Raw genomic sequence first — 16,583 nt, forward strand, 5'->3', positions numbered from 1 at the left:
CATATTCTTTTCCATTATGATTTGTCACAGGATATTGAATATACTTCCCTGTGCTATATTGTAGGACCTTGTTCATCCACCCTATGTGATACTAGTTTGCACCTGCTAATCCCAAACAACCTCCTTGGCAACCACAAGTCTGTTCCCTATGTCTGTGTGACTCAGGTATATTTTTCTGTTTCATCGAAACTAAGGGGAAACTTTTTAATGAGTTTTCTTCCATGCCAACTGATGTATATTGTTCATGCAAATTGAGACAACAGGGACTGACCCAAGAAAGCTCAGAAAATTAGAAAAGCCACATCACGTGTTAAAGATAGGAAAAATTCATCCACCCATCACTCAATATTAGTAAGACAGTACTCAGCACGAGGTCATGAGCACGTGCTATGAATGTGAGCATAGGTCAGGGTGTGGAGGGTCAGGGGGTACGAAGTTGCCCAAGACATTGGACCAAGAATTGGAATCATTTCTTCTGCTCTCTGCTCTGGACTGTTTCTAAAAATGCAACTGCAGCCAGTGATTGGAAGTCAAGTTTCCTTTAAGAAAGCCGGTCAAGAATCTCTGAATAAAAATGTGTTTGCTGTATCTTTGGCCTTGTGGCGGATGTTCAGAATCCCTTTCCTTTTTCTCCAAATATGTGTTTTGGTCTCAGCTCGGGGTCCCAAGCACATCTGCAACAGCTCGCTGTGGGGTTGGTAACATTCCCTGTGGCTTCTGTTAATAAATTAGTTCGTGGTTAGAGCCATCACAGGGGAGGACTTCTGCCAGGTGGAAGCACTGCAATAGGGCCACGAGAAGTATGTTTCAGCAACATCTAATTGAACAAAAGGTTTTAACTTTCTTTAAAGTTAAATGGCTCTCAAAAGATACACCCCGTAGAAGAGGAAGGCTCAGGGTTTACTGTCCGTGTGACATTCAGCAGACCAAACACTACTGATTGCGGTAGAAAAATAAATAAACACACGAGCCCGCAATCCTTGGCTCCATTTACGGCAGCTCCCCTTCTGTAAGAAGTCTTAATGAAACTGAGAAACTACCTTCTCCACCACCAACTTCACGCATGGGAGAATGGGTTTCAGAGCACAGGATTTGAAGCCTCAGAGTATAACATTTTCACTGATGGTTGTAGAGGGAAGGGTCGTGTCTGGCTAAGTCACACATTTAAAAACATTTTGAAAGATCAGAAACAGCCCTCCTTTTTGCTTCTGTGACAATTGTGTTATTTTCCCCACATGTGAATGATTTCTCCTAGAGGTGCCTTCTCAGGAGAACCGAGTCCACAGTTAACCCAGGTGAGTTCTGATCTCTGGGCTTATTTCTCTGTTCCAGATGAACTTGGGAAGGTTAACTCTCAAAGAACTATCCGTACCTACCACGTGTCATAGTGAAGGTATTTTTTAAAACCTCAGGTGGAGTAGGGGTTGCAATGAGACAAGTGCACTTACCTGCACCCTCCTTCTGATGGAATTTAAATCGGAGTCGCCCTGTGGGAAACTTATGCAGGCCAGTCACTTTGCAAGTGTTCATACCTTTTGGCCATGCAATTCCACGTCTAACAACTGACTCCAGAAAAAATGATAAAAATTGCAGACAGAGGTGCAAATATGTTCATCTAAGCATTCTTTATTACATTGAAAGAGAGTAAAGAAACTGGATGCCCAATAGGAAGAGACAAGCTAAGCCTGATTCTCTGCTTAGACGGACTGCTGTTCATGCTAAAAGTGCTAATTACGAAGCATGTTTATGGATGGAAAAAATCCACACAATCGAATGTTAAGTGAAAAGGGGAAGATAAAGAAAAGCAAGGAAAGCGTGGCCTTATTTTGTTCAAGAGCTTCATAGAAGAAGTGCTGGTAGAATGTCAGTAGTGGTTCTCTTTGGTGGGATAACAGGTGACTTACTTCTTCTTATACTTTTCTATGCTTCCCTTGTTTTCCACAAAGGACGTGCGTTTCTCTTCTATTCAGGTGGAAGAGAAGTGTTTTCATGTACTTGGAGAACAGACAGACTTGAGGACACACTGTGCTCATAGGTATCCGATGCCTGTTACTCACCAGGGCAGCCTGTGGAGGGCTCAGCAGAGGCTGCATGAGACCAACCACTGCTTGGAAGGTAGAAAAGTCTGCCAAGTGGAGACCGGGTGTCACCGAGAGCCCTGACGCTCCCTTAGCCATCATTCCCATCCCTGGCTGAGTGCAATACTTAATTCCCATGTTACAATGAGGATCTGAGGCCAGGTTTAAGTAGCTTGTCAAGGACCTCTCTCTCTCTCACACACACACACATACACAGAGTGGTAGGCATAGGATTAAGACACCTTTGTATTTTTGAACTTAAATACCACTGCCATGTGTTCCTGTCAAACGTCACTGAAGACAGTGATAATATCACTGGTGAAAAGGCTTTGGGACCAACACTCGGGGGACCTGGCTCCAGTCCCCACTCTGCCACTGAGGTGACAGCTGCTATATGGCCAGCTCTTCATGCTTTAGGAATCAGTTTTTCCATCAGTTCAATGGAAGTGAGGAAGGAGGCCCTCCCAACCTCAGAGACACCAGCCAAATGCTAGAAGATGGGGGGCTGGAAGCCGTCTGAAATGGATCCAGAATTTCCCAAGAGGGAGGTAATGCCACCAACTCAGTTATTGGCTCACAATTTCAGTCTGTAAATCCATGAGGAATGAATACCCTTCGTGTCCCAGTCACCCAGGTAAATATCTAATAATCATGGCGCCATGAATGGAACACTATATGCTAAGTACCTGTGAACATCATCCCCAGGCATTGCCTCTCCCTGAGGCCGCACTACCCCACAGTGGGGCAGGGACTCTTACTGCCATGAGTTTTCAGGGGAGGAATTCAAGGGAAGGGGGGCTGAAGACTTCTGGTTGGAAGAGGTTGAATCTTGCGTTAAAAGAAAAAGTCCTGGGGCCTGAATGAGTGGAGCCCAACTCAATAGTACTTTTTTTTAAAAAAAAAATTAATTTATTTATTTTATTTTCGGCTGCGTTGGGTCTTCGTTGCTGCGCGCGGGCTTTCTCTAGTTGCGGTGAGCCAGGGCTACTCTTTGTTGTGGTGCGCGGGCTTCTCATTGCGGTGGCTTCTCTTGTTGTGGAGCAAGGGCTGTAGATGTGCAGGCTTCAGTAGTTGTGGCGCGCGGGCTCAGTAGTTGTGGTTCGCCGGGCTTAGTTGCTCTGCGGCATGTGGGATCTTCCCGGGCCAGGGCTGGAACCATGTCGCCTGCATTGGCAGGTGGATTCTTAACCACTGCGCCACCAGGGAAGCCCAGCAGCACTTTTTCAAATGTGCATGCAAAGAACTTCTTCAAGGAGCTGGGAAGGTCACTGGGAGAAGTGATGGATAAGGGCCAACTGGGAAGCTCATTAGAATGGGAGCTGCTTCTGCGTCTGCCCTTAGGTCCTGCCTTCATTACTTGAGAAATGCTTTTGTAAACCTCGACATGGGTTGGGGGGGGGCGGCACGCTCCCAGCATGTCGGCTCTCCTCTTCATCTCAGGCTGTAAACCAATGCTGGAGGCAAAGGCCTGGCAAAGGACCATTACTCACTTTTAATGAGACAGCTAGGTAAATAAATTGGCATGTGTTAGTGAAATGGCTCATCAAGGTGAGTAATTATCTTCGTGACTGGGGCAGTTTACCCTCAGGTGAAGGAATTTGCATCTCCTCTCTCCCGGGTCCGTGGCTCTCCAGAACTAAGCAGGAGGCCAAGGGCAGCTTGACCACTTGTTCCAGATACCCTCCCCCATGTCCAGTCTAGCTCTTCAGCAAGGACTTGTCACTCCCCAAGTTCCACAGCTCTTGTGCACATAGACAGCACAGCTGATCATAGGGGACCAGAAACACACAAAGCAGTTGTTTCATATTTTGTAGAGTGGCGTGTGTGTGTGTGTACGTGTGTGCGTGTGTCATGTATGTCTGTGTGGTGGGGACAGGCCAGCCACTTCATAGGGCCTGTAGGAAAAGCTATCAGGAGCAGTTCTTCTAATTGAAATCACCTGCTTCTTAGTCCTGAACCGAACTTTAAAGTCCAGTATTCTCTCCTTCGCTTTCTCATGTGTTGATCTTGTGTCCTACACACTTAGCCTCTAGTGATGTCCAGGTGTATGACGCTGGCCACATGTTTGAGCATCTTTTAAGGAAACTTCCTTATTACCATTTTGTCTGTTTGATGAATATTGGTTTCATCTTCTGAGACAGATCATAAACTCCAGGAGACCAAGGATGAGGGTGTCTCCTTGGCCTCCATGCCCTATGGAATCTGCTGCAATTCTCAGGATGCAGAAGACTCTGTCACACGGTAAGTTTCTCCCTGGTCTCAACATCAAGAAACACGGGAAGCACTGAAGATTGGCGAGCAGGTGACTGATGGTATTTCCCTCTAGGCATGGGCTACCGGGAGGCTGAGGGCTAATTCGCTGCCTAACCCTGGTTCATGGCACGCTTTGTGCCCCACCCTCACCCTTGACTCTGCCTGACTTTCTATTTTTTATTTTGATTTTTTTTGCTAGAGGGTAAGCTCCATGTGGGCAGGCCCACTTCTGTTTTGACTTCCCCTCTATCTCTATTCCCAGTTCCCAGCACTGTACCTGGCACTTAATAAACATTTGTGGCGTGGATGAGCCTCAGGTTTTGCAACTTTGCCATCACTGAGCAGTTAAATCCTATTTGAAACAAAGTGAGGATAATGTACGTACACCCACACACTCATGCTAATAATGAGACAATATACTTGATTAATATCAAGTTACTGAGAATTACAGTTAAAGTGGGCTGAGTTGATTGGGTCTCTGGCTGTGGTGTTTACACTGCAATGAGTTTTTTAATAATGGTGATGGGGAAATATCCAAATGACTTTCTAGGATTCTTTTCAGTTCAGTAAGCTTAGTTTGAGATTGGAGTGTGGTGGGAGGGGTCTTTCATTCCTCATTCTCACTGGGGTATAAGTTCTCAAAAACCCTTGGCAAGAGCTTTAAAGATTCCTGAATGGATCTATAGCTTGGACGGTGTTTCCAAAATCTCCGCCTTCTCTTTTAGCTTCTCTCTGTCTGGGAGCAGATTGCTGTGGTGTGGCTAATGTTACACGTGTTATACAGGAAACTCAGATGTGGCTGAGTTGATGGCATGGCTCACATCTGGATGACGGCAGGACAATTCTACCAGAAAACCAACCTGTCTTCAGTACCCAAATGTGTGGCATTGTGAGTTCTATAGACCATTCACTGAGGAGGTTTCCGGGGTGTTAGACCTGGCCGGGCTGCTGATTACGTAAGGTCATCCCTTCTAGCGCAGGGCTGAGTTCTGGGTTACAGAGCCTACATCAGGGATAGCAAGGGAGGCGTCACCTGCCAAGTGCATTCAGAGCCCTCACTTGGCCTTCAAAGGGGTGGGGGGTGGAGCTGTTTCCCTGCTTCCATTCACCGGGGTCCTCTCAGGACACTCACCGTTTCTGTCGATGGCAAAAGGCACATCAGTTGTGACGATCTCATAGTTGCAAATCTGGCTGTACTGTGGGGAGCAGTCCTCGTCGACAGCCTCCACCTGCAGGATGCTGTCGTAGATCTTGCCCTCTGTCACGACAGCCTTGTAGGCCGGCTCTTTGAAGGTGGGAGCAAACTCATTGACGTCCTTCACCTGGATATGGACCACGGCCCTAGGACCACACACAGGAAGGAAGAGATGGTGGTAAAGAAAGGATCACACCATCCTCCCACACCTCCCACAGGTACTGACTCAGGTCCCAAGGTCAGGAGAGTAGAGAGACCACAAGACAGTCGGGGTGGCTGTTGTCTGAGTGTTCTGTCCTCCCTCCCATTGAGACCCCTTTACCTGTCCTTGCCCCAATCCTCTGAGATGAATCCACCCCAGAGAGGTGCCTCCCCTTCTCTGACCTTCCTAGTTACAGAGCTTTAGGTGATGCATTTCCTCTATCTCCTCATTCCCTCCGCTATTCATTCACTCCAACCAGTAAGAATTGAACCACTCTTACTCTGGGTTAGGGGCTGAGCTAAACTCTATTTGAGAGTTACAACCCCAGATGAAAAGTGCTGTGATGGAGAGAAGCACATGGCCTGGCAGAAATCCAGGGAAAGGTCCCAACGAGGTCTGCAGGGATGGGCTGGCTGACAGAAGGCTTCCCAGAGGAAGTGACATCTGAACTCAGTCCTGATGGTAAAAATAGGAGTATCTTCATGGGGAGCAGAGGGGTGGAGTATTCTAGGGGTAGAAGGAGGCCCGCGCTGATGCCTGTAGGGGCCTGGGGACCTGGCCAGCAGTCGGGCTGGCCGGAGCAGCACGGTGTGACCACTGCATATGCATATCTGAAGAGCAGCGTGTGAATGGAGATGGGAGGGCAGGGGTGGGAGGGGTCCAGGGAGCTCCATCAGGTCACTCACTTGTGCGATTTCTTCCAGGCCGTCTCCTGGGGCCCCGTGCCACAGTCGTAGGCCTGGATGATGAACGTGTACTCCTTCTGCAGTTCACAGTCGATGGGGCTCCTGGCGCGGAGCCGGCCCTCTCCCGACGTCTTGTTGAGCACCACAGCCTCGAAGGGCAGCTCCTGGCCATGGATCTTGAATGCACAGATTTCCCCTGCAGGAGGATGGAAGGCAGAGAGTGGGGATCCTGAGAACGGCCACACTGAACACAGAGCTTCGACTGGACCAGATTTGCAAACCCAAAACCAGACCATTTCCTCCACACAGATAATTGTCCATGCAGAAGCGGCCTTTGGGCTTCCCTGGTGGCGCAGTGGTTGAGAGTCCGCCTGCCGATACAGGGGACACAGGTTCGTGCCCCGGTCCGGGAAGATCCCACATGCCGCGGAGCGGCTGGGCCCGTGAGCCATGGCCGCTGAGCCTGCGCGTCCGGAGCCTGTGCTCCGCAACGGGAGAGGCCACAACAGTGAAAGGCCCGCGTACCGCAAAAAAAAAAAAAAAAAAAAGAAGCGGCCTTTAGAAACTCAGACCAACACGTTCATGTCCTGGATGGTAAAACTGAAATGTGCCCCATCCGGTGTACCCGGCAGAAAAAGTGGGGTGTGTGGGTGCTCATCAAGCAGGGAGCTGGCTGATATCTCACTTTGCCCCTTTTCCCAGGAGGTTTCTCGTTTGCCCTCTGCCCAGTATGAGATTAAGGAACTTGCCCGCGGTCAAAAGACAAATGACTGCAGAGGAAAGGAGACAAAGGCCAAAGCTTTCAGTGTCTTTTGTTTTGTGACAACATCCTTGATTCTTCAAAGTGTGCTCTGTGAAGCAGCGGCCTGGGCATCCCTGGGGAGCTTGTTAGGAATACAGACTCCCAGGTACCACCTGGACCTCCTGAGTCAGTATATGCATTTTTTTTTTTTTTCTGGTGTGTCCATGATGTCTTTTTTTTTTTGAAGTATAGTTGATTTACAATATTGTGTAATTTTTGCTATACAACAAAGTGATTCGATTATATATATATAATGGAAAGAATATATATAATGGAAAGAATATATATACTTTTTTTTTTTTTTTTTTGCGGTACGCGGGCCTCTCACTGTTGTGGCCTCTCCCGTTGTGGAGCACAGGCTCCGGATGCGCAGCCTCAGCGGCCATGGCTCACGGGCCCAGCCGCTCCGCGGCATGTGGGATCTTCCCGGACCGGGGCACGAACCCGTGTCCCCTGCATCGGCAGGCGGACTCTCAACCACTGCGCCACAAGGGAAGCCCTTATATTCTTTTCTATATAGTTTATCACAGGATATTGGATATAGTTCCCTGTGCTATATCGTAGGACCTTGTTGTTTACCCAGCCTATATATAATAGTTTGCATCTGCTAACTTAATGAGGGTCCCCAGGTGATCTGTTTGCTCAGTAAATGTGAGCAGCATTGCTTGGCTCTGTCCTTTACTCTTGGTTTAAGTGCCCAGCGTTGCTGCAGCCTCCTCCCCCTTCTCGCCTCCCCCCCTTCACATCTCTCACCTACCACTTCCCTGCGGGGACAGGGACACCACTTGGAGTTGCCATGTTCTCTCCAAACAGCGGGGGTGAGTTTATGTGAGTTCCAGAATCCCTGTGGAGCCTGAAAAGCCAACTTCTTAAAGAGCTGACCATGTTGTGAAATGAATACATTTCTCTCCGTCAGCTGGGTTCATGTGTATTATAGCTATTTCTCAGCATTAAAACAAGACCACGAAAATATCTTCTTTATCTCAGTTGATGGATATTTGTTTCTTGAACCCTGACTGTAAGCCCTGTAGTAAGTGTCCTGGAAAGTACTGAAGATTTGAGACACGTTCTCTTCCTGTGTTGAGGGAGCTTACAGGCTTGTTGGGGAGACGATGTGCAGATGTCCAGAAAGACCCTTCATAGAGCAAAGGGGTGTGTGAGTGTCACATGACACGGGCAGCAAGGTGTCCAGCTATAGGCTGCTGGGGAGTGAAACACAGGCTTGAGCCCAGGGGCTTGAGTCACGTTCCAGGTTCACTACTGACTTGTTGATTTAGTCAAATTATAGTGACTCTCTGGGTTTCAACTGTGTCACCTGTAAAAGGGCCCAGGAGATAATGTTGCAGGGAGAACATCTACCTGACATGCCCCAAGCCTGGTCTGACATTGCCCCAGCTGCACTGCTGCGACCAGGATGAGGTGCCTACAGTCTAGAGTTTAAGGGGGGCCTCAGGCTCAGGGCGACCAGGCATCTGCCCACAAAGCACAGGCACCGTGAGGAGAAGGGGTAACGCGGCTGCGTGGCTGCTGTGTGTCAGGCATCGAGCTTTGTACCTCCGCCCAGGTGATCTGGTTAAATCGTCACAACAACCCTGCAAGGCAGGTGTTTTATACCAATCTGTACAAATTAACAACAACAGCAAAAAGGATCAAAGGAGTTATTACTTGCTCAAGGTCACAGAGCGGAAGTTGGTGCAAACCCCAAGTATGGCTGAGTCGTAACTCCACGCCCTCTCTGCCCCACCGCGCCGTCTCCAAGCAGCCCCGTTACTTCTAAGGGGACCGCCGAGGGAATTGCTTCCAGTAACATTCTACATTCCCACTCAAGGCTCACTCAGGAGAGGAAGTCCCCACCCCATTTTACATATAGGAAGGTGCCCCGATCTCTTACTGACAATGTTTTCTGAGATGGTCAGTCAATACCAGTTTTACCTTTAGGCTTTTGTTTTTTATTATTTCGTCGATCCTCAATATCATTATGAACACTCCACTTTCACTACATTCCCTCCTGGCCATTTCTCAAATGTAGTTGTGGAATAATGGACAAGACAGACAGCTTGTGGGCCAGGCTCTAACAAGAAGGCTGGTTCCCATTCCATCGCTGTTGCTCAGGCCAGTTACTGCCTCTCGGACAAGGCTAGCTCTGCAGCCTTCAGGGCAGGAGAACAGGTTACATCACATCCTCAAGTTTCATTTCTGCTCTGAATTGGCTGGGGTTGAAGGGATGGACTTCTGACATGCCTGCCTTGAGATTCTATCCCAAGATCAATGCCAATGTGGGAATATTAGCAGCGAATGAGCCCAGACTGGTTCTGGGGTGTTCTCTGGAGTGCCCAACTACAGCCATGATTCTAAGACCCATCAGACCAGACCATTTCTCTTTGAAGAGTCCAATTAAACTAAATATAAATGAGGGTCATTTTGTGTTGGAGATATCTGATCACACCTAAAGTAGTTCTCAAGGCTCAGAAATCCTGAACAAGAAGAAAGGAGAGGATGGAGGAAAAGGAAAAGGAGGGAGAAATGCAGACATAAGGGGAAGGTAAGAAAAAGTAAACCTCAGGGCAACGTAATTTCATCGAACTAAATTCAGCTCAATAGAACCAGAATTTTTTGAGGATGGAGTAAGTAAGTGCAAGGCCCCATGCTGGGGCTGGAGACACATAAAAAACGACTTGTATACCTTAAGGGATAAAGATACCCGATCCTCAAGTCCTCATTACCTCCTAGAAGAGACAGTGAAGTTCACAAGGGCAATGCCATGCTCACTTAGTTTGCACCAGCTCAGACTGAGATGGGACTTAGCCCCCTTTAAACAAAAACTAGAATTCATGCCACACTCATTTATCCCACCTCTTCATCTGACCTGTGTGTTCTGGTTGCAAAAACATTCATTCGTTTATTCATCCATTCACTCACCTCATATTTATTAGGGACCGTGCACCCAGCACTGGCAAAACAGTGATGAACAAAAGCCTGGCCTATAAGCTGCTGGCAGTCACGTGTGGGAGGGAAATAAGGAATCAGATAATCAGCTACCTTTATGAAGGATGGCGATGGTGATACACGCATTGAAGGAGGGCTTCTTGGTGCTAAGAGACTTCTGACCTGGGCAGGTCAGGCAGGGTGGTCTAAGCTAAGGATGTGATGGCTCAGCTGAGATCACAGGAAGAGAAACAGGGAGGCACCCAGGCCACGAGGGAGGGGACTGAGTTTCAGGCAGAGGGGGCAGCACACTGTAGTGCCCTTCAGAAGGAAGGGACATGGGACTGCAGAGACCGATGTGGCCAGAGTAGAGGCAATGGGGTAGGGCCAGTTTCATGGGTGTGTGACCTGAGAGGCACATGAGGGCCATGTACTCAAGAGGGCCCTGAGCTTGGTTGAAATCTCTGCTGTCACCATGTTGAAATTCTTAATAATTTTATCTTTGAACTTGGGTTTTGTAAAGGAAGGCTGATGGGACAATGGAGCGTGTTCTGAGCAGTGGAGATGGGTGTAAAGGCATGCCTCCCCGTTCCTGCTCTCTCTTCGTATCTAGTGCTCAGGATGTACCACAAGCACAGCATTATGGTGGACCCACGGTGTGGGGATGGGGGAGCAGCATTCAGGGGGACTCAGAGACAGAACAAGGTAAGCATGTGACAGCTACGAGTGCATAGTCCACTAAGCAGGGAGCTGACAGCCCCGAGAGGCTACCCCTTCTGTTTGAACCAAAATTGTTTTGAACACAGAAAAAAGGCAAGCAACCGAAGAACATTGTCCTATCCTTTCTTACTACGTTACTTCCCTGTAGTAGCCAATCTTATGCTGAAAATGATGACAGAGAAGAAGAGGAAAGAAAAAACAATCCATTATTCCTTTCTTTTCACACCGTCCTTACTATCAGCAAGTCAAATGCAGAGAATGTTGGTAGAATATGCGCATATCAAGAAGTGAAATGAAAACCATGGAGTACCATTTGTGTAGTCTTTACAATGCTCTGCTAAAGAATTAAATACATATGCATACCTGAGCTAGAACATGCAAATGCTGTACTTTTCAGAGATTCTGCACAGCAGTTAACTGCTCTTCTGTTTGCATTTGAAACAAATGGGCATTGCACAGTATGAAGATAAACTGTAAAATCTATGCTAATCATTTAAAACTTTTTCTTTACTTAGAATCACATCAAATAGCAAATTAAAAGCACAGCAAGTTGAGAGACTGTGGAAGGAATGTCCTGGGATAGAATCCTGAGGAGGAAGGATATTTAAAACTGCAGTTCCCAGTATCTGTGAATGACACATCAGGCTATCACGATCTTTTGTGAGGCCTGCCGCTAGAATTCGTTGTAACTAATAAAGCACTATAGTGGGAGGGTGATGTACTTAAAAGATCAGACCTAATGGTTTCTATATAAAAAATATTGTAACAGGGAAGAACAAAATCTGACTCCATGTTGGATCTGTTTCTTTTACTTTAACCTTTGCTCTCTGTTGCTATTTGTTACTATGATCACTAAAAGGATGTTGTCTATAGCTATTGGCATACATAACGGCCTCACTCGGGGAACATTGCCCCTCTGCCTAAATGTTAAACTAAAGTGCTTTAGTTCAGCTCACAGGGAAACATTCTGACGCTGCCTACCTGTGAATGGCTGCAAGAAAGAAGAAATTAACACATCACCTCCCCTAGGCTGGCCAAACCAGGAGATGTTTTGCAAGACTTATGGCCTTTTTACTTTACTTCCTCACCTCCTCCCCATCTCTGTCCTATAAAAGAAACTAGCATCCAGACCCTGATGGTACTCTAGGACATTAGTTTGCCAACTTCTCAGACTCCCGGCTTTCTGAATAAAGTTGCTATTCCTTTCCTCAACACCTTGTCTCCTGATTTATTGGCCTGTCACGTGGTGAGCAGAGGGAGCTTGTACGCAGTAACAATATCACTTTTAAAATCTTGCTTTCCTAGAAAAATGGTACAAATGAACTGGTTTGCAGGGCAGAAATAGAGACACAGATGTAGAGAACAAACGTATGGACACCAACGGGGGAAAGCGGTGGTGGGAGGGGTGGTGGTGGGATGAATTGGGAGATTGGGATTGACATATATACACTAATATGTATAAAATGGATAACTAATAAGAACCTGCTGTATAAAAAAATAAAATACAATTCAAAAAAAAAGGTTAAAAAAAAATCTTGCTTTCCAATCTGCTTTCTGAGGTGGGAGACTTAGCGTGCCAGGACCTGTGTGTGGGAGTGCAACGCACAGATGCACATGCATTTGGGACCAGCAACGGGTTCTGTGGGGAAATGGGGCCAGCAGCATGGGGCTATCTTGCAGTCGCTGTGGCCTAAGGTGGCTGAACTCAGCTTCACCAAGAGCCCCCTGGAGGGGCCAGACCAGAAGAGGAGCCCCTGCAGTGTCTGGGGCTGGGTGGCAGGGTTTCCACGGCTCCAGCCCCTTATCACCTACCTCTATCTCACAATTACCTTTTCCTCTGCGGTAACATGCCTCCCGACACACCAGCAGAAATTGGTGTAGTTGTCTCCTAATTCCTCCCCTAAGATTCTGGGGGAAATGAATGAATGAATGAAAGAATGAAATTGATTTTTAGAATGTATTTTGTTCCTACTCTTGCATACCCTTGACCAACAGATTGGGTTGATTCTATTTTCCAAGTGAGGAAACTGAGTCTCAGAGAGATTACCTGGTTTACCCAAGGTCACTTTGATAGTAAGGAGTGGCTCAAGGACCGATGTCTAGACCCTTTGAATCTAACACTTGTGCCCTCTGTTCTTTCATGTGGGTGTGATGTGCCAGAAGAGGGGTTCTCGAAGTGTAATCTGTGGACCCCTTGGATTCCCAAGGCCCTTTCTGCTATGTCCACAAAGTCAAAATCATCATCATATGAACACTAAGACATTATTTGACTTTGTCTCTGTGTTGATATTTGCATTGTTGGTATAAAACCAGTGGTGAATAAAAGTGCTGGTGCCTTAGTAGCACCTGACCTCATTCTATGTGACATACAGTCACTGTAAAAAGAAAGAAGGAAAGAAAGAAGGCCAATTTCACTTAAGAATGACTTTAACGATGCGGTTAATAATTACCCATTTTATTAAATCTCAATCCTTGAGTACATGTATTTTAATATTCTGTGTGACAAAATGGAAAGTACACATAAAACATCTTTGCAGAGCAAAGTATGCAGGTTTGTCTCTAGGAAAAGCATTCATGTGATTTAAGTTGAATGGGAGCTAAACTAGGAAGCTTTTGTAGGGGATGCTGTTCTTACTTGAAAGAATGATTGACAGACAAACTATGTTTATTCAAACTTGAGTGTGTGGCAAACTTTCTTTTAAAGTAAGCCTGTCACTTCAAGGAAAAGAATTCATAGTAGTGGTTGCCAATGATAAAGTTGAGACTTCAATTTTGGAAAATTTGTGCCTGCCATAGAGAGTGTGACAATTTACCAATGCTTTAATACTTTTCTGATGAAGTGAGTAGTGCTATTAATGACTGACTGATAATGTATAATGAAATATGTCAACTTTAGAAAGATCTACTTAACCATAAATCACTAACTTCTAAATCATCAATGCATACTGTTACACAGAATGTATGGGTAAAAGATTCATTCAAAGGGCAAAATAGACCAATGGATTTTAATGCAGCAGTGTATAGTAAGTTCATTGATGTGATTCCAGGTACTTTATTGTATTGTAGCTAAACTTTAAGAAACCATTGCTTATGGAGTTCTGGTACAGTATCAGAGAAGAATAGCTACAATTATCTGAAAAGATTAAAATACTCCTCCCTTTTCCAACTATATATCTGGGTGAGGCCATATTTTTTTCTTCACATACTTTGACCTAAAAGGCAGATCACAACAGATTGAAGGCAGAGAAGACATGAGGATATTCAAGGCAGACATTGAAGAGATTGCAAAAATGGACACGATGCCACTCTTCACACTAAGTTTGTTTTGGAAAATGTATTTTTTGGATCAAATTATGTTATATATGTTAACCTGGAATGTGTTTATTATTGTAATTTTTAAATAAGTTAATAAATAAGCATTTGTAAGTTTCTTAGTTTTAGTTTCTAAAACAGTAAATATCAATAGATATAACCCACATAGATAAAAGCTCTTCAGAGTCATTAGCAATATTTAAGAGCATAAAGGGGTCATGAAACCAAAAATCTTATAATTTATCAACCATAGTTTCCACCCAGATCATGATTCCATATCCTATTCCTGATACTTGAAACATGATCCACCACCTCTCAGAAAACTCCCAGTCTCAGAGGAACTCATTTTTCTATGTATTGCACAGCTGCGGCATTTGCAGTGACAGTAACCAGGCAGAGCTCGATGTCTACAGAGCTCCGGGGGTGGGGAACTTCATTTCCACATCCTCATCCAAGCATGGGTGGTAAACATCTGTCTCTGGAGCCAGAGAGGCTGGGCTCGAATCCTGCCTCTATTAACTACCTGTGTGACCTTGGGCAAGTCACTTATCTCTCCGTGCCTGCTTTCTCATCTGTGAAATGGGACAATATTAGCAATAGTTACCTCATAGTGTTCTTGGTTGTTGGAAGGATTAAATGAGTTAATATACGCAAAGTGCTTAACAGTGACTGGCATGACGTATGTACCACCTAAGAGTTAGCTCTCCTCACTCTTATTATGTTGTAGAAAAGCCACATGCTTCTGGCTAACTCCCTGTCCATGTTTGAGATCAGAAGAGGCTGAATGTGGAGCTCGTTTCACCATCAGAAATATTTTGAATGTGTGTCACACGTGTCATTAAAAATCAGTCTGGCTCCTTGAAGTACCTTACATTTATCAGTCACAGCTTTCACATTTTTATTTTCCTGAATATCGTTGGCTAATATCGTTGGCATCCTGTGAATTTGCAAAATCTCATCCAGGGCCAGTACTGCCTCATGGGGAAAGTTCATTGAGGGGGTGGGAGGTGTTGCCTGTCTGATTTAGCTCATCACAGTGACTGGGGATTGCTAATGGCCTTTATTGGTCAAGAGCCGAGGGTGCTAAATGTCCTGCCTTGAGCAGGCCAGTCTTATACCATCAAGAACCATCTCATCTGAAATGGCCATAGCATCCCCTTGAGAAACACTACACCCCCAGCATGCAGCTAGTCTGTTGGAGCAAACATGGCCAGGTTCATGACACCAGCTTTAGGGAAAATGATAGGTCCTGCAAAGGCTTCTCTTCCAGATTGGTGAGGTCCCTCCCGATGGAGGGTGGTACCATCTGCTCTCAGCTGCACACTCCCAGTACACACACTTGGCAGGCAGGGAACATTGACCACACTGCCGGAGGGCTGGGCGGAAGGGTTTCTTAAAGCGTACTCTACACGGAGACATCTGTATTCGCTTTAGGTGTAATAAAATGGAAAGGACAAACGCTAATCACAACAAGAGGTACTCATGCCCAGAATATCAAATTAGGGCTGAACTGAGAAATCTACACTTTAAAAAAAAGGTTGATTTTAAGCCCTCCCATTTCAGAGAAAAACTTGGATAGTTAGGGAGTTTGGGATTGACATGCACGCACTGCTATATTTAAAATGGAGGGGAGGACCTTCAAGATGGTGGAGGAGTAAGACATGGAGATCATCTTCCTCCCCACAAATACATCAAAAATACATCTACATGTGGAACAACCCCTACAGAACACCTCCTGAATGCTGGCAGAAGACCTCAGACCTCCCCAAAGGCAAGAAACTCTCCACGTTCCTGGGTAAGGCAAAAGAAAAAAGAATAAACAGAGACAAAAGGATAGGGACGGGACCTGCACCAGTGGGAAGGGAGCTGTGAAGGAGGAAAGGTTTCCACACACTAGAAGCCCCTTCACTGGCAGAGATGGGGGGTGGGTTGGGGGGAAGCTTCAGAGCCGTGGAGGAGAGCGCAGCAACAGGTGTGCAGAGGGCAAAGTGGAGAGATTCCCGCACAGAGGATCGGTGCTGACCAGCACTCACCAGCCTGAGAGGCTTGTCTGCTCACCCGGCGGGGTGGGCGGGGGCTGGGAGCTGAGGCTCGGGCTTCGGAGGTCAGACCCCAGGGAGAGGACTGGGGTTGGCTGCATGCACACAGCCTGAAAGGGGCTAGTGCACCACAGCTAGCTGGGACGGGGTCCAGGAAAAAGTCTGGAATTGCCTAAGAGGCAAGAGACCATTGTTTCAGGGTGCATGAGGAGAGGGGATTCCTTCCCTGTCTGCCCACAAAAGGCAGAGCACCGCCTAAATGAGCTCCAGAGATGGGCACGAGGCTCGGCTATGAGCTCAGATCCCAGAGACAGGCATGAAACGCTAAGGTTGCTGCTGCAACCACCAAGAAGCCTGTGTGCAAGCACAGG

General features: G+C 46.5%; 1 protein-coding gene across 2 annotated transcripts in view; it reads right to left on the reverse strand.

Moving 5' to 3' along the window:
• Nucleotides 1-16,583, reverse strand: part of CLSTN2 (calsyntenin 2) — a gene marked incomplete at both ends in the record, with an annotated part of 638,376 nt that overhangs the window by 142,337 nt on the left and 479,456 nt on the right. For both annotated transcript variants that reach the window (XM_082654156.1, XM_082654157.1), the window contains 2 exons: nt 5,464-5,672; nt 6,415-6,610. In XM_082654156.1, the coding sequence (XP_082510282.1) occupies nt 5,464-5,672; nt 6,415-6,610 (405 nt within the window). The remainder of the gene's footprint in view (nt 1-5,463; nt 5,673-6,414; nt 6,611-16,583) is intronic.

The sequence above is a fragment of the Grampus griseus genome (assembly GCF_964374135.1).
Source record: "Grampus griseus genome assembly, chromosome: 5".
NCBI lineage: Eukaryota > Metazoa > Chordata > Mammalia > Artiodactyla > Delphinidae > Grampus > Grampus griseus.